Below are 20,991 nucleotides of genomic sequence, written 5' to 3'. Positions count from 1 at the left end.
GACACACTGTCCATCTATTCCAGGCATGGAAAACCCTTTCTATCACTTGGGAAAAGTTTTATATCAGTGCAGTGGACTACTTAGACCATTCCTGCTGCCAGACACCAGCCAAGGGTCGGCTTGCAAGCAGGTCTCCCTAAGGCTAGACGTCTCAGACCTGCTGTGGTAACTCTTTCCTTATGCTAATTAAGGAATGTTTGTGAATGAGTGAATCAGCTCAATGTGACTGCAGAGCCTGTGGAATCAGACCGTGAGACTCCTGAAGGCCAGAGGGTGTAACCTCCCCTCCCTTGTCAACAATCCTTCCCCCAGACAGATGGAGGTCAATTTGTCCTTCTTCCTGCCCTCCGACCTTTGGTAAGCCTGATTCTCTGGTCCCCAGGTGTTGAAGCACAACGGGTCATCAGAAATTCTCAACAAGCTGTACGACACGGCCATGGACAAGCTGGAGGTGGTGAAGAAGGACTATGATGCCCTGCGGAAGCGGTACAGTGAGAAAGTCGCCATCCACAACTCAGACCTGAGCCGCCTGGAGCAAATGGAGGAGGAGAACCAGCGCCTGCTGAAGCAGACGGAGATGCTGACCCAGCAGAGGGACACGGCCATCCAGCTGCAGCACCAGTGTGCCCTTTCCTTGAGGAGGTAGGAACCTGGGTCGCCACAGGAGGCAGCGAGTCAGCCTGGCTTTTGCTCTCGGAGAACGGCCAGAGTGCCAAATGCTACCTTCCCTGCCGGGGACTGCTTTCTCCTCTATGGGCCCTTGGTTATCTGCAGGGCTCCCTGCCACTTTCTGGGGTAAAAAGAGCACATTGAGCTCTTTCAATCAAAAGTTATGTTAGCTCCAGAAATCATTTTCCTGACTCAGCATGTCGTGGGCGTTGTGATCTTTTCTCCTGTCTGAATGACTCAGGTGTTCTGACCATCCTGATTCAGAGGTTGCCCCACACGCCTCTGCCCTCCCTGTCACTCACCCACCTAACAGATAGGGAAGTTAATTGTCCTAGGCAGTGTTCTTAATAAAAAGTTCTACTTTATATTAAGGTAGATAATCTGTAGGGCTGCGACCCCAGCCCTCAAACAGTGTTTCTTGAGTACATTGCTGCGGGATACCTGTCCTCTGAGGTGCCTATTAGCTTTATATGAAAGGTGGTCTCTGGCTGTAAGAGAGTTTGGGAATTGCCAGGTGGCACACAGACAGGTGTCTGCCCTGCAGGACTTCTCAGAGCCTTTACTCTGGTACTGTGCCCTAGATTCTCCCAAGACAGGGCAGAGTGCAGTGTCTCCTAAACATCGGTCAGCAGAGGGCACACTTTCTTTAGTGGAGCTCCATGCAGGGTTGGTGCCCCAAGGAACCCACATTCAGAAACACTGCTCTGGAGCTGCAGGCTTTAATTTGCAGGACTGCCTTCACGGCAGGATCTTCCTTGCCTGGAAGGACTGAGCTGTGCCCTGATGCCAACCTGGTGACCTTGAACCAGTCACCTGTATCTCAAGGCCTTATCATCTGTATCTGTGAAATGGGCTGGCCAGACTCAATGATCATTCAGGCCACTTTTATCTTTAACAGGCTGTGATTCTAGTTTTTTTTTTTTGTTTTGTTTTCTTTTTATTTTTTAAAATAATGTAGCTTGACCATAGAAGAAAGAAAGAATTCTGTTTTTTCTGGTAGAGCAGAGGGCGTGAGGTCCTCCATGCAACTTCCAGTATTTGTAAAAGGTTCAGAAAAAGCCTGGGTCCAGGGGCACTGGTCCTTCATGACTTTTCTCTCTTGGGGGTATGGAGAGTGACCGCTCTTGAATCTTCACGCTTCACTGTCCAGCACCGCAAAGCTGGCCTCCATCCCCCACATCCTGACTGCCCCTCTCCCCCAGGTTCGAGACCATTCACCACGAGCTGAACAAGGCCACGGCCCAGAACAAGGACCTGCAGTGGGAGATGGAGCTGCTTCAGTCAGAGCTGACGGAGCTGAGGACCACACAGGCAAAAACCGCCAAGGAGTCGGAGAAGTACAAGGAGGAGCGGGACGCGGTGTACAGCGAGTACAAGCTCATCATGAGCGAGCGTGACCAGGTCATCTCCGAGCTGGACAAGCTGCAGACCGAGGTAGAGCTGGCCGAGTCCAAGCTCAAGAGCAGCACGTCTGAGAAGAAGGCGGCCAGCGAGGAGATGGAGGCGCTGCGACAGGTTGGAAGGTGGTGAGGGAGGGAGGGCTGTGGTGCATAGGTGCTTGGAGTAGCAGGGAGCTGATGGCTTCTCACCTTTGGCCTGCTGCTGGCTGGACTGTCGGATGTTGCCTGGGTAACTGCTGAGCTCACACTTGGTGCCCGGCTCTGGTCAGGCCGCAGGGGACACAGGTGAGACCCAGCTGTGGTCCCGGGTATCTGGAGCTGACAGTGTAGGAAGAAGGTTGGATGACATGCAGATGCTCACCCATGCCCTTGGTGATGTGGTGGTTGATTAGTCTCCAGTTGGAAGTCAGCTCAAGGACTTGCTCATTAAGAAGATATCCCAAGGCCAGGTTCCCAAGGCCAGGGTCCCAGAGCCATAGATACATTTGGCCTTGTGAGTCTGGAAGAGCACACTCAGTGTTCCTTTCCCCCTGACATCTGAGGAATCTGCTCTGTGGAGGGGTGGTTGGGCTCATGATGGGAAGTTGGTCTACCAGGCTGAGCCCAAGGGCCCTCTCAAGCTTTGCTTCCTGGGGGACGTATCTGCAGGGAATGGGGCTCAGGAGCATCCAAATTGAGCCGCTGAGCTTGACTGCTGAGTGACCAGTGGGGAATCTCTTATCTTTCCTGCCTGGCCACCCAGACCTCATTGCTGACACTGCTTACTCCTATGACCAGGTGTGTTCAGCTGAGGCAGAACACAGGTCCATGGACACAGTGCCACGGACATAGGCCCATGGACTCCCCCTACTTGAGATTACCTTGGCATCCTGTTGCTTCATGTGTGACTGTGTTTGGAGTTGCTGAACTTGATCAGAGCAGATTTTCTTTCCATTGGAGTAGTTCTCCATTCCTACCTCTCCATTCTACTTTGCTCTGCCGGTCCATTAGAATAAAGGCTTGAAAACTGGCCTGTGAGAAGTGAAAAGAAGGTGTTAAAGGTCGGGCAATTTGGGAAGGGACAGTGTGTGCATGGATTGTTGCAGCCAGAGCCCGCTGGACTAAGCCTGAGGCAGGGCTGATACCCGAGGGATGGCCAGGGCCTCGAGAGCCTCTCTCTGGACAGTGATGCTGCCTCATGCCCTGGCAGTGCTGGGAGCAGTGTTTGGAGGGTGGACCTCCTCAACCACGTGACCTCTTACCTCTCCTGGCGCTCTGGGCCTCTCAGTTGCCTCGTCTACAAACTGGAAATAATGACAGTATCTGCTTTGCAGGGTGGTTGCGACCATCAGCTGAATTAACATTGAAAACACACTTAGAATAGTATCTGTGTGAAGTAGGAAAGATTTAAGTCTTTATTATTAGGGTTATTTTTATGCCCATGTGAACTTTACCACCCTGTTCGGATTAGGGTGCATCCTATGAATTTGTTTTTATAGGCAAAAATGGGCCAATAATGACAGAGTTTCATGCAGAGGGAGTGAAACTTCTCCAGACTATCAAGGTGAAAGCCATCATGAAAAGGAATATTTTTTCTTTTATGAAATTTTTAAAAGACCATAATGAAGAGATTCTTTTTTTTTTTAATTGCTGTAAAAGTCACATAATATAAAACATACTATTTTAACTGTATTGACTGCACAGCTCAGTGGCTCTAAGTTCATTCACATTGTTGTGCAGCTCTTACCATCATCCATCTCCCGAATTTTCACCTTTCTAAACTGAAACTTGGTCCCAATTAGATGCTAACTCCCCATCCCTCTGCCACCCCCACCCGCGGCCCCTGACATCTACTAATGTACTGTCTGACTCTCTGAATTGGACTATTATTCTAGGTGATTGAAGAGATTCTTGATAAGCAAATGTAATGTGTTAGGGCTTGGCGATTACCCTGGAGAAAACATCACCACATTTTCACATTCTGGTATGAGACCTTAATTGTTGGGGAAAATGTTGATACCAAATAAGGAAAACAGAATGATGAAGAATAAAACATCAAAAATGCCCAAGTCAGTCACTGAACTGCAACGCTGAGGACAGTGTGTTAAAGCCATTGAAGGTGGGCCTGTGATAGGCCGGCAGCCATGTGGCTGAGATGATAGAGGTTAATCGTGCTCTTGGCAGGAATGCAGAAGCACGGGGGTGGAGGAAGACCCCCAGCTGCCCCGTGATGCTCGGTCTGGTGGCCCGTGTCGCCCACTCCTCCCAGGGCTCACGCGTGCCTCCAGCCTGGAGCCCTGTACCTTCACAGTGGGCACTGGCCGCGCGTGAGGTCTGCCTGTCAGCTGAGACAGGAATCTTTTCTGGGCACCCATCCCAGTCAGTAGGTGAGGACAGCCCAGCCCCCGCCCCTGCAGCTTCCACAGCTGAAACCCTCAGCTCTCTCTGGAATCTGTCTGACTTCTGGGACAAGACCATTCCCCATCTGGCCAGAAGGGGCTAAGTCTGTGGCCTGGGCCGTCCTGGCTCTGAGGTGTGGGCATGAAGGGTCTTATCTCCCCATGGCCTGTGAGGTCCCTAAGGATTGCTCCCACCCCTCTCCAGCAGCCACTTCTTGGGGGGTCACCTGAGATGGACCTTGAGCCAGGCCAGGGCCCAGGTCTCGGAAGTTTTCGTTCTGCTCGACAGGGCTGGTGGTGCTTTTTCCTTCTGACACCTGTGCCTTCCTATGCTCCCCTCCCTCCTCTCTGTACCTCCTGTTCATTTACCCTCTTTTCTCTTTCATTGCCTCCCACCCGCCCTATTGTCTTCTCCAGAGTGGGTGTGCAAAGGAATGGCAGGTGGGGGGGCCTGTCAGGGTTTTGGCCTCACTCTGGACACCTGGTCAGCTCTGCCACCTCCCTCCCTTGCTTTCCACCTCTCGGAGTGGGCACATCCAGGGACTTCCTTCACCAGGGCCGGTGTCCAACCTCCGGCCATGGGCTGCCAGGTTCGCCGAAGGCTCGCCGGCTTCAGGAGGACATGGAAACTGGTTGCTGCCCCAGGGAAGCTGTGGGGCGCTGCTGCCTTTCACAGAGGTCCTTCCAGATACCGGGTCACTTCCTAAGACAGGCCCCTCTGACAGAGCCACTGTCCCCTTGAAAGGCAAGCTTGGTCACTTGGACTGGCACTGCTTTCCACTGCTTTCCTTGAACGCAGTTGCATCTCTGATGTCCAGTCCTGCTTGGGGGGTTGAATTTGGTAGAAAATTGGGGAACATGGTATGAGGGGGGAAGTACTGCATAAAGTGAGGAAGAAGCAGCGGGGAGCAGAGGGATAGCAGGGGAGGCACTGGGGGAGGCGGAAGATGACCAGAGGAGCATTCTCGTCTTGTATGTATTTTACTTCTTCAGAAAGCGTTTGAGCTGGAGGAGGAGTTACTCTAGCAGTAGACACTCACTTCGTCATTTATCATATTCTTCGTGTTTTCTGAGGATTGTACAAGCACAGAGGGAGCTTTCTGTATGAGTGCTTCAAAGAGTTTGATTTGAAATTTTAACGGAGCATGTTGTGCTTTGGAAAGAGGTCCAGAAACAGATCCTTTAGATTTCAGCTTTTAAAAGGAACTGAGACACCCAGGACTTCCCCAGCAAACATAGCGGTTGGTGAATTCTCAGATTTAGCAATAACTCCATATGCCGGAGTATAGCAGCTGTGTTGTAGACACAGCGGGTGGGGAAGCGTCATGACCAGCGCTGCACCCTTGACTGCAGTGGGGCCTCTTGTCCCATTTTGTCCCATGCACTCTCTAGAGAGATGCAGAGGGCTTTCTGCAAGACATACATCCCGTAAGTGGCAGGTGGGGTTTAGGAGGAGCCTTCTGGGGGTCATTTCACCTGGGCCCCTGAGACCAGAGGAGGGGCCGGGCTTCCAGTCCTGGCTCTGTGAGGGGCTGAGAGAGTTTGGGTGAACACTAATATAGCATCACTATTGGTGTGAGCATGGCTGTGGAGCGTGTCGTCACGGTTTGGGGGGTGTTGGAATGGGCTCTGGCTGGGATCCCAGCACTTCCCTCCATCCAGCTCCTGCACCAGTCGGAGGGCACTTCCGGACCAGGAGGCCCAGTAACCTCCCGCTCTGCTCACTTGTCATCCCCCTGCAGATCAAAGACACAGTGACGATGGACGCCGGGAGAGCCAACAAAGAGGCCGAAATCCTTCGAAAGCAGTGCAAGGCTCTGTGCCAGGAGCTGAAGGAAGCCCTCCAAGAGGCAGACGTGGCCAAGTGCCGGCGGGACTGGGCATTCCAGGAGCGGGACAAGATCGTGGCTGAGCGGGACAGCATTCGGTATGGGTGCTGGGGCCCCCACGGGCTCAGGTCTCCCCGTGACGCAGTGGGTCTGTGGGAGAGTCAGAGTCTGCCACTTACTTCCAGGTCTGGTGGGAGTGACCTGGGTCGTCCTTCTCACTGTAGGTGATGTCCCAGTCTTGCCTCATAGTGAAAATTTTGAATTTTCCATTACATCTCAACTTCCTATTTCCCTTTACCCTAGATGTCCAAATGCATGCTGTGTCCAGAGCATAGACCCTCATGAAGTGGCACAAGGCCAGGCTTTTATCTTAGGGGGCTTCTGGTGCAACTGACATTTCAGAAATGCATTCTCTTTTTAAAAAACTTTTTATTTTGTGTTGGGGTATAGTTGCTTAACAAACAATGTTGTGATAGCTTTAGGTGAATAGCGAAGGGACTCAGTCATATATAACACATGTATCCACTCTCCCCCAAGCTCTCCTCCCATCCAGGCTGGCACATCACATTGAGCAGAGTTCCCTGTGCTATACAGTAGGTCCTTGATGGTTATCCATTTTAAATATGGCATTGTGTACATGTCCATCCCAAACTCCCTAACTTTCCCTTCCGCTCATCCTTCCCCCCACAGCAACCATAAGTTCATTCTGTAAGTCTGTAAGTTTCTTTCTCTTTCTGTTTGGTAAGTAAGTTCATTTGTTTCATAGAACTGCATTCTTACAGCCAGTATTCATTGGTTGCTGACTGGGTACCAGGTCCCTTGAGCTTTAAGGACACCCTGGGAGAGAAATAGTCTTTGAGGCTCCTGGGCATGTGTGATGCCCGTGAGGGGGCCAAGTAATGGGGGCTGCCGGCAATGTCATGGGACAGGGCAATGGGGAGAGGGAGATGCATGAACAGCAAACCCGTGGGGGCGTGCAGGGAACTGGGGGGCAAGTAGGGAGGTCTCCCCAGGAAGCATGGCATTCAAGCTAGAACTTCAGCTTGAGTGGCATTTTTTCTAAATGGAGAAGAGGGATGGGTGCTGCAGCCTGAGGGACCACCATAACAAAGGTGGTTGGTGAACCCAGGGCAGGTCTGGGACTGGGTGTGGCATGCGTGGGGTGCACACTCACAGAGTCGCAGGAGAAGCGGCTGACAGGGCTCCTGAGCGCAGGTGGAGAGGACCTCTGAAGGGAAGCCCTTGAGTGTAGACTTGGACCTTGGCCTGGAGTAAGGCCAGGAGAGACCCTAGTGGCGTGGTGTCGCTGGGGATGACTGAGAACCTGGTCACTGAGACTTTTTCTAACTTGTGGCCGTTTGGAGAGACAGATATGCTCTGGGCTGATCGGGAGGTGAAGGTTCAGGGTTGGAGGGGACTTGGGGCCATTGCGAGGTAGGGACCAGCCCATTCAGGGTCCATCTGGGGGCAGGATGCAATTCTAGGGCTGGCACAGAGCACAGACTCCCCTGCTGCTGGGTCAGCTGTCCCCACCTCCTGTCTGACTGACCAAGCTGGTCCTGGGATCCCAGAGGCCACACGTTTTTTAGTAGAGACTTTTTAAGCCTACACTTTCTACCTGCAAAGGGCTCGGGGCTGCAGAGACGCGTAAGACATGATTTCTGTCCAAATGGGGGACTCCGTCTAATTGTGGGGTGGAGGGCAACTCTAGAACAACCTGCATGAGCGTGTATTCGGTGCTAGAGCACCGGGGCTTGCCAGATGAGCTGGGAACGGGAGCATGGCGTTTGACCCCCAGGTACACTGAGGGTGAAACTGTGGGACGAACACTGGACTGCAGAATGAGATGCTCGTTGCCTGGTAACCGTGGGGTTGTCCCCTCTGCCAGGTCCAAGGTGTCCTCTCTGTCCCTGTGTGGGATTGGCCTGGGAGGTCTTATCTCCAGACTCTCAAGCACTCCTCCCATGCATCTGGGGCCGAGGCAGGCATCCAGGGTGTTCAGGAGCATGGGCTGCAAGCTTCACTGCAGGCCATGAGTCCTCTGTCCGCTGGCCCTCACAGTGACCTTGCCCTTTGCCCCCTCTGCCAGGACGCTCTGTGACAACCTAAGACGGGAGCGGGACCGGGCAGTGAGTGAGCTGGCTGAGGCCCTGCGCAGCCTGGACGACACTCGCAAACAGAAGAATGATGTCAGCCGGGAGCTGAAGGAACTCAAGTATGCTGGGGTGGGCGCTACTGGGATGAGCTGGCACCCGGGGAGCACAGGTCCCCCTCCCACCAGGGCACAGCGGCCCCATGGGCAGGCCTGGCCGCCGGTCCCCTTACTCAGTCAGTCTGTAAAATGTGTCCCTGTGTTGCCTCTACGTTGAGAGTTAATTAGAAATGCTCAGACCAGCACAGAGAGTGGCAGCGGCCCTTTGGTGAGCAGGCGGGCAGGCACCGTGTGCTCAGGTACATCGGCAGGAAGGCCCCTGCCCCGGGCAGTCCGCCGGGGGACAGGCAAGCATGTGTTGTCCATTCATTCCCTCTCTCCCTCCCTCGTTCATTCGCCAACTCAGCAAGGATTTGCAAGGCACCTGTTCTTTGTGGACCAGGCCTTGGGGGAGGCACAAGCCATCGGTCCCTGTGGGGCTCGCAGCACACGGAGACGAATCCAAGGCAGGAACATCTGGGAGACCAGTATGCGATGGGACAGAAAGATGACCGATTGTGAAGCAGCGTTTGAAGGCGGTTGTTAACCACCACTCCGCAGTCTACTCTGCCTGTGCTTTTTGGGGCGTCAGACACTTGATTACAGTGCTGCTCCAGGGATGTCACTTCAGACTTGGTGGCCCCTCCCAGTGTGTAGGAAATACAAAGATCCAAGCTGAAAATGAGAAACTGGCAGATCCCAACAGCCATCATTGCAGTTCAGAACAGGAACCAGGCCCTGTAGTTGAGAAGCAGTGGCTCTCTGTCAGTTCCTGAGACCTCCCAACCTGATAGGGTGGTGAGAAGCTAGTGAGTGTGCAAGCCTCGCACATTTCAGTGAAGCCTTCCAGAAGTGGGCGACTGCTTCCCCTTCCTCCCTGTTCAACAGCACCTCTTAACATGAGACAAACAGCTTCATTTGCTCAATGAAAACTCAGGAGCCCTGGAGTGTAAGCACTCTAAGAAAATCCCAGAGGTTAAAAGGCAAGAAGGCAGGCTCTCCAGGGACCCAGTTTGGATCTAGCAAGTGGTAGAATCAAATTAGGGCAAAGCCTGGAGCCCTGGGGTGCTTGAGCATGGGAAGAGGTTTTTTGTACAGTGATTGAACCAGAGTTACCTGGAACTTTTGAGAAATGTCAGGTTCCATTTGTTCGTCCGTTCAGCACATTTGTATTTGCGCCGCCTCTGTGCTAAGTTCTCTTAACTGGTGGGATGCAAGCGAGGGACTTCCTGCTGCTGCCCAGGAAGCCCCCCGTCTGCAGAAGCCGCAGACTTGCATGGTGGGTGAGAGCTGAGCCTCATGCAGTGAATGCGCAGCACAGAGCTGCTGCTCTGTCAGGGAGGAAGGCTTGGAGAAGGCCACTCACAGGCTGTGGCCTTCTAGAGCCGGCCACACATTCCTGATCACGGCTCAGGCCCAAGTGTGTACCTGGGAACATGTCCACTTGATCAGGAAATGAATTATGAGTGTGTCAGGGCAGTACTGACAAATTTGGAAGGTTATCTGGGCCCAGGTTTTAGGAAGAAGGATGTTACTGGGAAATATTGCAAGGTTTCTGAGTCTTTTTTCATCCTCTTACCTGGGTCTTTCTGAGAGCTAAAGCTTTTTATTTTGATCAAATCCAATGTATTAATTGTTTTGAAACTTTTAGTGGATTATGTTATGCCTGAAAATCCTTAATCTATTTTTAGATCTCAAAGATTTTCTCCTATACTTTCCTTCTAGAAGTTTTACAGTTTTACATTTAAATCTATGATATATCGTGAGTTAATTTTTACATAAGGTATGGGGTTTAGGTTGAGAGTCTGTTGCCATGATGTTCAGTATTATTAGTTGAAGACGGTGCTTTCTTTATGGAACTGCTTCTGTACCTTTTGTACTTTGTGGAGCTGATTCTGGGTCTTCTATTCGGTTCCATCGATCCATGTCTCTGTCTCCCTGGCAATTCCACACAGTCTTGATTTCTGTAGCTGTATAAGTCTTGAAATCAAGTAGAATGATCCCTCCCATTTTTTTCTTCATTTAAAAAATCGGTTTAGTCATTCTAACCTTGCCTTTCCATATACATTTTAGAACAGTCTTTGCTACAGAAAGTCTTACTGGCATTTCTATCAGAATTGCACTAAACCCCTACCTAGATAAATTTGGAGCAAATTTCTGAGACTTAAAAACTATGAAAACCCACTGATTCAGGAAGCCTTGACCTGACCCTCGGATTTATTAGGAAGCTGGTGTGTAGCGTAAGGGAGCTGGGCATGGTCCACCTTGTTTCCCAGTGGACTTGGCTGGGATGCTTTGCCTCCCAGAGGGCCGTTGCCATGACTCTCTCTTCGTCCTCAGGGAGCAGATGGAATCCCAGTTGGAAAAGGAAGCCCGGTTCCGGCAGCTGATGGCCCACAGCTCCCACGACTCGGCCATCGACACAGACTCCATGGAGTGGGAAACAGAAGTTGTGGAGTTTGAAAGGGAGACGGTAAACTGCCTGCAGGTCTTTTCTCCCCAGCTGTCCTCAACATGCAGGCTTGGGATGGAAGTGAGAGGGTGGCCGGCCCTCTTCCAGTGCCCTCCAGTTTCATGGCTGCTAGTTGGGAGGTCAGTTTTTCCTCCCAGGGTGCAGATGCCTCCTTTGCCGGCACTTGTCCAAGCCAGGTAGCGGCCACAGCTTGGTCTCCTGTGTCCCCCGGTAGATGCTGGCAGTGCATGGAGTGCAGAGCCCGAGGGGGGGCTGTGTGTCTGCAGTGGCAGAGAGGGGTGGATCACAGCTGCTCAGAGGTTCCGTCCTGGGGACCAAGTGCCCCATCAGAGTGAAGGGACAACCCCTGCGTTGGAGTGAGTGGCAAGAGGTGTAAGAGCCAAGTGTTTCTCATCACTGCTTAAAGTGAACTGTTGCCCCTCTTCTTGACAGGAGGATATTGACTTGAAAGCACTTGGGTTCGATATGGCAGAAGGTGTGAATGAGCCTTGTTTGCCGGGGGACTGTGGCATATTTGTCACTAAAGTGGACAAAGGAAGCATCGCTGATGGCCGCTTACGGTAAGTGTAAGGACCCCAGCTCTGGAGGGGAGGGGGACGTTTCCCTTTGACCTAATGCAGAGGACCTGGAGATACCAGGTGACATTTATAAGGTATTTCTTTTTTAAGAAAATTTATTTATTTTTGGCTGTGCTGGATCTTCATTGCTGCACAGACTTTCTCTAGTTGCAGTGAGCAGGGGATACTCTCTAATTGTGGTGCAGAGGCATCTCATTGCAGTGGCTTCTCTAGTTGCAGAGCGCAGGCTCTAGGGCACATGGACTCAGGAGTTGTAGTTCCTGGCCTCTAGAACACAGGCTCAGTAGTTGTGGCTCACAGGCTTAGTAATTGCACGACATGTGGGATCTTCATGGATCAGGAATCGAACATTTTGTCTCCTACATTGACAGGTGGATTCTTTCCCACTGAGCCACCAGGGAAGCCGCCAGGTGGCATTTAAATGAATGCACCCCAGGATCTGGGGGACTCTTAGAAGCGGTTTGAACTTGCAGGTTCAACTGTTAACACTGTTCTTAAAGGACATACTGACTCCAAATCACCTCTGAATCTGATCTTTCTCCTTTTGCTTCTGTGTATTAAGGGCGCTCAGGTGGTGTATGTGTGTCTAGATGTACATTGCTTTCTCATCCCATGACATAGTAATAATAATAATAATTAGCACCTACATAGTGCTTGTTAACCACTAAGTTCAAGCACTTTATACAGTTCATTTACCTTTATAATCCATGAGGTAGGTGCTTATTGCCCCCATTTTACAGATGGGAACCCTGAGGCCCAGAGGGGCTATGTCACACTGCCACTAAGTTGTAGAGCTTGGATTTGAACCCAGGCTGCATCTACGAGCTTAACTACTCTTCCCTCCTGGAAGAGGAAATCTTTCTGAACGTGTTTGTGGGGTGTCTGCTTTCTGGTGTTCTGCTCCCAAATAGGAGCAACAGGCATTGGCCCCTGGTCCCAAGGCTTCCACAGGCAGTGACCTGGCTTTGCCCCTCCTCAGGGTCAATGACTGGCTGCTGAGAATCAACGACGTGGACCTCATCAACAAGGACAAGAAGCAGGCCATCAAGGCACTTCTCAATGGGGAGGGGGCCATCAACATGGTCGTGCGTCGGAGGAAGTCCCTGGGTGGGAAGGTGGTCACACCACTGCACATCAACCTGAGCGGGCATAAAGGTAGGGGCCGTGGAGATGGATAGGGTACCCCTTTCTTGTGTAGAGAGGATGCGTGTGTTTTCAAGCATACCTTATTCCCAGAACGAGGTATTGCAGGGTGTGTGTGCTTCCCGCCAGGGGACCGTCTGGGTCTTGCGTCTTGCTGTGACTGATTCACTAGACCAGACATGATCAGGCCCCTGGATGGTCTGACCTGGGTGGGGTGCTGAGATGGATAGTTCATAGTCTGCCAACATCCCTTTTATAAGTTGATCTCACAAAGATGAGGGGAGGCAGCCAGAGGGCCGTTTGACCCTGGCGGGGGTTAACTGGGGGCCTCTGTGGTTTGCAGACAGTGGCATCAGCCTCGAGAACGGAGTGTATGCTGCTGCCGTGGTGCCCGGAAGCCCAGCTGCCAAGGAGGGGTCCCTTGCCGTGGGAGACAGGATCGTGGCCGTAAGTCTTGGGAACTCTCCCCAGTTCTAGACTCCCTGTCTCCCAGTTCCCACCCTGATGCCAACCACTTCTAATAATTCATTGTGTTTTTCTCTCCAACACACTCAAAACTTGTATCTCCCACTTTTTTTTTTTAAGCAACAAATGTTTGTTATCTTACAGTTTTAGCTCCCACTTTTTAAAAAAACTCAGCTAACCTTGCTTTTTATTTTTAACAGCATGCTTTGAGGTTCTTTCAGATTTACATCTTTAAATCTGGTCGTTTCAATAAACTGCATGTTCCGTAGTGGCTGTTGAGCCAGTCCCCTGATGCACAGTGAGGACATTTTTGCTTCTATGATAGTGCTGCATGGCCTCTGCTGTGTCTTGCCATGGGGTATGGTTCTGGGTGGGGGAATTGCTGGATCAAAGGCTGTAGACGTTTATCCTGTGATGTGACCTTTCTCCATGTGCTCTAAGGAAGCTGTGGCCTTTTCAGTCTCATCTGCAGTGTTTGGGGTAGCTTGTTATGTCACATCTTTGCCAGTGTTTTTCAGACTTGGGGGCAAGCTAGAGTTTAAAAGCAATATGGCCATTGTGAAAAATTTTAAGATGTGGGGAAGTTATAAAGAAAATCAAAACCAACCAAATTAATCTACCATTCCAAGATAAAAACCAAAAATTAATCTACCACTCCAAGATAATCACTCTGAATATATATTTTTAGGTTTTGATTTTCAAATGATTGCTGAGCTAATTCAGTTATGATATTAAGTAATATTTAAAAAGTTGCAAAGATAGTACAGAAGGGTCCTGTATACCCATCATCTAGTTATGTCTGTTGGCAACATCTTACATAACTATGGTATCAAAACCAGACAGTAGATGTGGGTACAGTGTCTGTGTATAGTTCTCTGTTGTTTTATCACATTTTAGATTAAGAAAAAAAAAAATCAAGATACAGAACTGTCCGATGCTGCAAAGATCTCCCTCATGTTAACATTTATATATTTTTTATAATTCTGTTTATTTTTAATTGATTGATGATTGCTTTACAATATTGGTTTGATTTCTGTCATACTTCAAAATGAATTACCCTTTATATTAACCTCCACCATCCTCAGCATGTTCCACCCCCCCAACCCCCATCATAACTCTGGCAACTAATTTGTTCTCCAGCTCCATAATTCCGTCATTGGGAGGATATTGTGTAAGTAGAATTTATAGCATGTGCCCATTTGAGATGGCCTTTGTCACTCGGCTTTATGCTGTGAGCTCTGTCACGTGGTTGGCTGTGCCGATGGGATGGTCCATGATGCCGAGTAGCGAGCACTCCATCGAGAGCACTACCCCAGTCTCACCGGTCATCTACTGCGCATACACTTTTAAAAAGGGTTGGAACAAGTCTGAAACAGATGTGGCCAGAGACTCAGGCCTGTGGGGTTGTGGGAGTCTTTGTGATGATACTTGGTGTCACATGGTTCCTGTGTGGTCTCCCACACCATGATCTCATTTTCAGTCTCCTCCCACTCCTGGGGGTCAAACATGTTTTTCTTCCTTTTTGCTTGTGAAGGAGTTCTGAGCCGTGGTCCAGCATCACGCAGCAGGAAGCAGCAGGGGTGGGATGCTTCCTGGGACCCCTGGTATTCTGGTCCTAGCCAGACAAGTCTCGTCCCCAGAGCGCTCTTAAGGCTGTGTATTTCATTTGCTTCAGAAGCCCCATAACTGGACTTTGAGGGCCTTACTGGTGAGGGGCTTTCTCTCCTTTGCCAGCTCCAGACATGGGCACCTTACATAACCAGGCCCACTGTCCAGCATGGGTCAGCAGCTGGGCAGAACCCCTGGCCTGGTGCGGGCCTGATGGACTCTCTGTTGGCCCTAGATCAATGGCATTGCGCTGGACAACAAGTCTCTGAATGAGTGTGAGTCTCTGCTGCGGAGCTGCCAGGACTCGCTGACCCTGTCCCTCCTGAAGGTAAGGGCCCCACCCTGCACTGGTTCTGCTCTAGCTGTCTGTGGGGCGGGCAGAGCCTCAGCTTCACGCACCCAAGCTGCTTCTCCACATCTCGGGGGTCCTTGGGGAAAAGTCTTGATTTCTAAGTCTAGGGTGTGCATGAACCCTGACTGGATCCTGGTTTAAAAACTGAAAACAGACAAACAAACCCAGCTATGAAGGATGTTTGGATCTGGACTGGATAATTAGGTGATCTTAGGAAATTTTTACTTTTCCTGAGTATGATAATGGTGCTGAGATTATATAGGAGAATGGCTTTATTTGAGGGAAAGGCATATTGAAGCTGTTAGGGTGAAATGTCATAATATTTGTAAGTTACTTGCAAATGTTCTGCAGCGTAAATAGATATAGACAGTTTGGCCAAATACTATTGAATCTAAATGGATTTAAGGATATTTATTGTACTTTCCTGTCAGCTTTTCTAAGAAGGTTGGAAATAGGCTCATCTACTTCATTAAGAGATATTTTAAAGTGTTATTTAAAAGTTAATAGGCTTCTAGGGGAGCAGTTTTAGGTTGATAGAAAAGTTATGTTAGCACAGAGAGTTCTCCTATCATCTGCTTTGTTTCTCGTGTCCATTCTGTGTCAATGGGGGCACATTTGTTGCCCCTGATGAGCCAGAATTCATACATTAGTATTAACTGCAGTGTTCAGTTGACATGAGGATTCACTTTTGGAGTACATCCTGTGGGTTGGGACAAGTGTATAAGGACCTGTATCCACCAGCACACTACCGTAGAGAATACTTTTACTGCCCTAAAGACCCTCTGGGCTTCACCTATTCATCCCCTCCTCCCCCGTAACCCTTGGCAGCCTCTGATATTTTTTTCTATCTTTGTCGTTTTGCCTTTTCCAACATGCCATATAGCTGGACTCGTCCAGAATGTAGCATTTTCAGATTGGCTTCTTTCACTTTGTAATATGCATTTAAGGTTCCTGCGTGTCTTCTTGTGGCCTGATAGGTTGTTTCTTTTTATCGCTGAATAATATGCCATTGTCTTGGTATACTATAAGAAATATCTTTAATAATGAAGTTTTTACATTTATGTTTAATCATTTAAAAACTTAGGCAGGGCACAGTGCAAATGATTTCAGAAAACGCTGAAAGCCAGGGAACTTTGTGTCTCTCCCGTGGGTTCATAGAGGCCAGGCTGTAAACAAGCCTCGCCCGTGGGCGAGGTGTGTACACCTGCACGTCTGTCTGTCTGTCCGACTTTGGGGTGTGTGTGGCCCATCCCCTCCCATGGCTCTACCTCCAGGGATGTTTTTCGGTGTCAGCTCCAGGTCCTGTCGGCTCACCTGCTCTCTTCCTCACTCCTTTGCATCCCCTCCTTAGGTGTTCCCTCAGAGCGCCTCGTGGAGCGGCCAGAATATCTTTGAAAACATCAAGGACTCTGATAAGATGCTGAGCTTCCGAGCCCATGGCCCAGAGGTCCAGGCTCAGAATAAACGGAATTTGATGCAGCACAACAACTCCACGCAGACGGACATCTTCTATGCAGACAGGCTGGAAGACAGGAAGGAGTCAGGCCCCGCTGGAGGCAGCAGCTCCTTCTTGCACAAGCCGTTCCCCGGGGGACCCTTCTCCATCTCCCCCCAGGCTTGTCCCAGTGCCTCTGAGCGCAGCCTGAGCTCCTTCCGCTCGGATGCCTCGGGGGAGCGTGGCTATGGGCCGGCAGACGTGCGCAGCCGGCGGCCACTGCTGCCCTTCGAGACTGAGGTGGGCCCCTGTGGGGCGGCAGAGGTCCCCCTGGACAAGGCAGAGCCTGACAGCGCCCACAGTGGTGGGACCTGGCCCAAGGCTGTGCTCAGCTCCACGGCGGGGCCCGAGAAGCTCTCTGTTTACAGGAAGCCAAAGCAAAGAAAGTCTATCTTTGACCCAAACACTTTCAAACGCCCCCAGACACCCCCCAAAATAGACTACTTGCTCCCAGGCTCTGGACCTGCCCATTCCCCCCTGCCCTCCAAGAGGGTGGGACCTCTGACGCCCCCAAAACCTCCCAGGAGGGGTGACTCCATTAAGTTTCAGCACAAGCTGGAAACCAGTTCTGAGTCAGAGGCCACTCTGGTGGGCAGCTCCCCATCCACCAGCCCCCCGAGCGCCCTGCCCCCTGACATGGACCCTGGGGATCCCATGCACGCCTCGCCCCCTCGCAAGGCCAGGGTCCGCATCGCTTCAAGTTACTGCCCCGAAGGGGACAGGGACTCCTCCTACCTGCCAGCCAAGAAGTCCTGTGACGAGGACCTCACCTCCCAGAAGGTAGATGAGCTGGGGCAGAAGCGCCGCCGGCCCAAGTCCGCGCCCAGCTTTCGGCCTAAGCTCGCTCCGGTCGTGATCCCTGCTCAATTCCTGGAGGTAGTGCTTGACCTGGGGTGGATTAGGGCCAGCTGGAGGAGGGTGGGGCAGTGGGCTGTGAGCATACCATGAAGGGGCCTGTGCTCACCTGTACAACGTTCCCCAGCTCAGGCTTAGCCCTGGCTCCTCTGTCTTAGCTCTCAGCACCTGCCTGGGGGTGGGGGTAGCAGGTGGATGCCAAGAGGAAGCAGACTCCCTTAGGAGACTGGAATGTCCCATGAGGTGTGCATGATGGTGGTAACATGACGCCAGGAGAGAAGCACCATCTTGGGTGTGGGCTGTGATTTGCTTATCTAGCAGGAAGCTTTTGAACTTTTACAATGGAACCAAGTGGTAGGGACCTACCTTGAAGAGCTTAGGGAAACAATATAGCACATGTGAATCTGTTAGCTGGCAGCAGGACAGGTGAGTTTTTGCAGGTGCTATGATCATTTCTTGGAGAAGGCAATGGCACCCCCCCTCCAGTACTCTTGCCTGGAAAATCCCATGGGTGGAGGAGACCGGTGGGCTGCAGTCCATGGGGTCGCGAAGAGGCAGACACGACTGAGCGACTTCCCTTTCACTTTTCACTTTCAAGCATTGGAGAAGGAAATGGCAACCCACTCCAGTGTTCTTGCCTGGAGAATCCCAGGGGTAGGGGAGCCTGGTGGGCTTCTGTCTAGGGGTTGCACAGAGTCAGACACGACTGAAGTGACTTAGCAGCAGCAGCAGCAGCAGCAATGGTCATTTCTAGGAGGGAGAGATGGCCATGAGCAGGAGAACACATCTATGCTCCTCTCGGCAGACACAGAGCTTCACGTGGCTGGGCAAGTCACATGGAATTGTTATAGACAGGTGCCTGAGGCATACGTGTGTTCTACCTTCTACACACAAAATCTATTTCTTTGAAAGAACAGATTCTTTCTCTGTGGTTTTCTTCCACAGTATTTTTGAAGGAAGTTCTTCTTTTCCAGATGTGTAAGATAACATGAATGAATAGTGAGCTGGGAGAAGCTAGGTCATAGAGGACAGAAATTGCTTGCCAGTGCCCGTGTGTTTCCCTGTTTCCAGCCACTGCCTCTTGCCTTTGGTCCTGCAGGAGCAGAAGTGCGCCCCGGCCAGTGGAGAGCTCTCCCCAGATCTCCAGGAGTGGTCCCCTTACTCTCCTGGACATTCCAGCCGGCACAGCAACCCCCCGTTCTACCCCAGCAGGGCATCTGTGGGTGAGCTGGCAGGGCAGGGCTGGGGAGGAGGGTCAACGTGGGCTCACAGGGCCGCCCAGCCTCAGGCAGAGTGGAGACGGTCATTTCAGGGAGCTGCTGCATGTCCTCAACAGAGCGGTCCAAAAGATTTTGCAGTTGCTGACCTACCTGGAGTGTTTTGTCTTTTATCAGTGACATCTTTTAGCTTTTCAGAGTGTTTTCTCCCCATGGCAGTCTGGGAAATAGGTAGCATTGAAGAGAGTTCTCCTGCTTTATGATGGAGAAGGGCCAGATGCTTGCATAGGTCCGGGGCTAGCTGGGTGTTTCGGGGCAGATGTCTCATCCTACCCGTTTCCAGGCACGGTTCCCCGGAGCATGGCCCCGAGCACTGTGAGCTCCGTCCTGAGGAACCCCATCTACACTGTGCGCAGCCACAGGGTCGGCCCTTGCAGCTCTCCACCCATCCCCAGAGAGGTTGGCCCCCACGGTTTGCATCCCAGGTATGTGAGGCCGCCCATGCCTCCCTGTACCCCAGCCATCCAAGCCTACCTGGGCATAAAGCCACTGTACATAGAGGGGCTTTGTATGGGGGAGGGATTTGGTAGCGTAGCACTGGGACCCCAGGGAAAGTAAACTTTAAGGTCGCTCTCTTCATTTACCAATATGGAGCTTGAAAAGGTATTTATAGGAAGATGGTAGTGATGGCAGCTGATAACTTAGTGCCAGGCAGTATGCTCGGATGTTCATAAGCGTCATCTCACTTGATTGCTATAGCAACCTTACTCTTAACACTCTTTGGTTGATAGATGAGAATAGAGCCTTAAAAACTGAATAGATTGATGCAAGGTCATTCATTCCTTCAGTTACTTGACAGATTTTAATTGATCATCTACTGCAAGCCATGGACTGCTGCAGTTTTAGAGGGTTATAATGTAGAATTAAGCAGATAAACGTCCTCTCCTGTGGCATTGGTGTTCAAGTGGGGGGTGGGCGGGTGTTAAAAAGAGAACAGAACCACTCAGATCAGATGGCGCTGAGTGACTTTGAAGACCCTAAAATGTTCAGATTAGGCTGTGAGAAGTTCGATTGGGCTGTGGGGAGGACCCCATGCAGGGGCATGCTGCCGTAACCAGAGGGGCGAGAAGAGGCCAGTCACACGGGACTTGGGGAGGAGGTTCTGGGAAGGAGGGCCGTGCGTGCTGTAGCCCAGGTGTCTGAGAGAGAGGTGACGGGCTTGAGCGAGCCTGAGAGAGAGATGGTGAGTCAGGAGGAAGGCACAAACCCTATAGGGTCTGTGGCCACGATGCAGAGTTTGGGTTTTATCGAGTACAGTGAAGACCACTGGAAGGCTCCAAGCACTAATAAGATGTAGTCTCATAGCTAGAGGAGGTCATTGATGGGCCTCACCACAGGCCAGCCCTGACGTGGGCTATGTCGTCTCCCTGCCCTCAGCTCTCCAGTCTCCTGGGCGGGCTTCCCTGAGGGAGGTGCAGGACTCTGTCCTTGGTGCGGTCCAGCTTCTCCCTGCCCACCCAGGATTCAGATCTTCTGCAGTCCCTGTAGAAAGCCTTCTGTCCCACTGAGCCTGGTCCTGGCCCGGGGCTTGCAGGGCCCTCTGCGTGTGGCTGTGGGTGGTCGCTGTCCTCAGCTGCCCAGGAGCAGCTTCTGGGTTGCTCTGAGCTGGCAGAGGGCCTTGGGAAAGCCAGTCACTTGGTCCCATCCTGGTCTTCCTCCTGAGCTCCTCACCTGTCTGCTTCTCACACAGTGTCCAGCACCAGGGCCGCCTCAGCCTGGACCTGAGCCCCAGAGCCTGCAACGACTGCTCTGACGTGAGAGGCTCCCATGGGTCCAACTCCCTGCCCTCCAGCGCCCGCCTCGGTAACTGTGCTACTGGAGCTTTCTCGCTGGAGTGGGCACCAGCCTTCCTTCCTCTGCATCCACACCCTCATGCCCAGACCTCCTGGCTGCCCCTTTCCTGACCCGGGGGCCGAGGGTGACTCCATGCTGCACGCAGAGCCCTTTCCTTCGGCTTTCCTGCAGCTTCCCACAGAGGCCGTGTAGTTGTTCTGATACCTCTAGCCCAGGAGCCTTGCTCACTACCCTGAGGTCATTCTGGGGGATGTTGTGTTGCCGTTCACTCACAGAGAGTGCCACCTGGAGTCGAGTCTGGCAGTTACCCCATAAGATGCTGGTGGGGCTGCTTCCAGCCTTGTGGAGACAAGGCCACAGTGACCTCTGTCATGTGGGTTACCGTCGGCTCGGGGCTGGAGCCAGACTGTGATACCGTTCTGCGGCAGCCTCCCCCTGCACCGATTATTCACTTGCTGGGGACTGAGCATCTGCTTTCCCTGAC

The 20,991-nt window shown here is 51.7% G+C and overlaps 1 protein-coding gene across 2 annotated transcripts in view; it reads left to right on the top strand.

Moving 5' to 3' along the window:
- DLG5 (discs large MAGUK scaffold protein 5) overlaps positions 1-20,991 on the top strand; it is a 120,283-nt gene that overhangs the window by 79,292 nt on the left and 20,000 nt on the right. For both annotated transcript variants that reach the window (XM_043925222.1, XM_043925221.1), the window contains 13 exons: positions 383-642; positions 1,872-2,184; positions 6,190-6,374; positions 8,366-8,491; positions 10,808-10,940; positions 11,373-11,500; positions 12,498-12,673; positions 13,005-13,108; positions 14,970-15,062; positions 16,438-17,457; positions 18,536-18,659; positions 18,997-19,138; positions 20,404-20,516. In XM_043925222.1, coding sequence (XP_043781157.1) covers positions 383-642; positions 1,872-2,184; positions 6,190-6,374; positions 8,366-8,491; positions 10,808-10,940; positions 11,373-11,500; positions 12,498-12,673; positions 13,005-13,108; positions 14,970-15,062; positions 16,438-17,457; positions 18,536-18,659; positions 18,997-19,138; positions 20,404-20,516 — 2,917 coding nt within the window. The remainder of the gene's footprint in view (positions 1-382; positions 643-1,871; positions 2,185-6,189; positions 6,375-8,365; positions 8,492-10,807; positions 10,941-11,372; positions 11,501-12,497; positions 12,674-13,004; positions 13,109-14,969; positions 15,063-16,437; positions 17,458-18,535; positions 18,660-18,996; positions 19,139-20,403; positions 20,517-20,991) is intronic.

Source organism: Cervus elaphus, chromosome 15, assembly GCF_910594005.1.
Source record: "Cervus elaphus chromosome 15, mCerEla1.1, whole genome shotgun sequence".
Lineage (NCBI taxonomy): Eukaryota > Metazoa > Chordata > Mammalia > Artiodactyla > Cervidae > Cervus > Cervus elaphus.
Note: the sequence above shows the minus strand (reverse complement) of the source record. Positions and strands in the feature narration are given on the sequence as shown.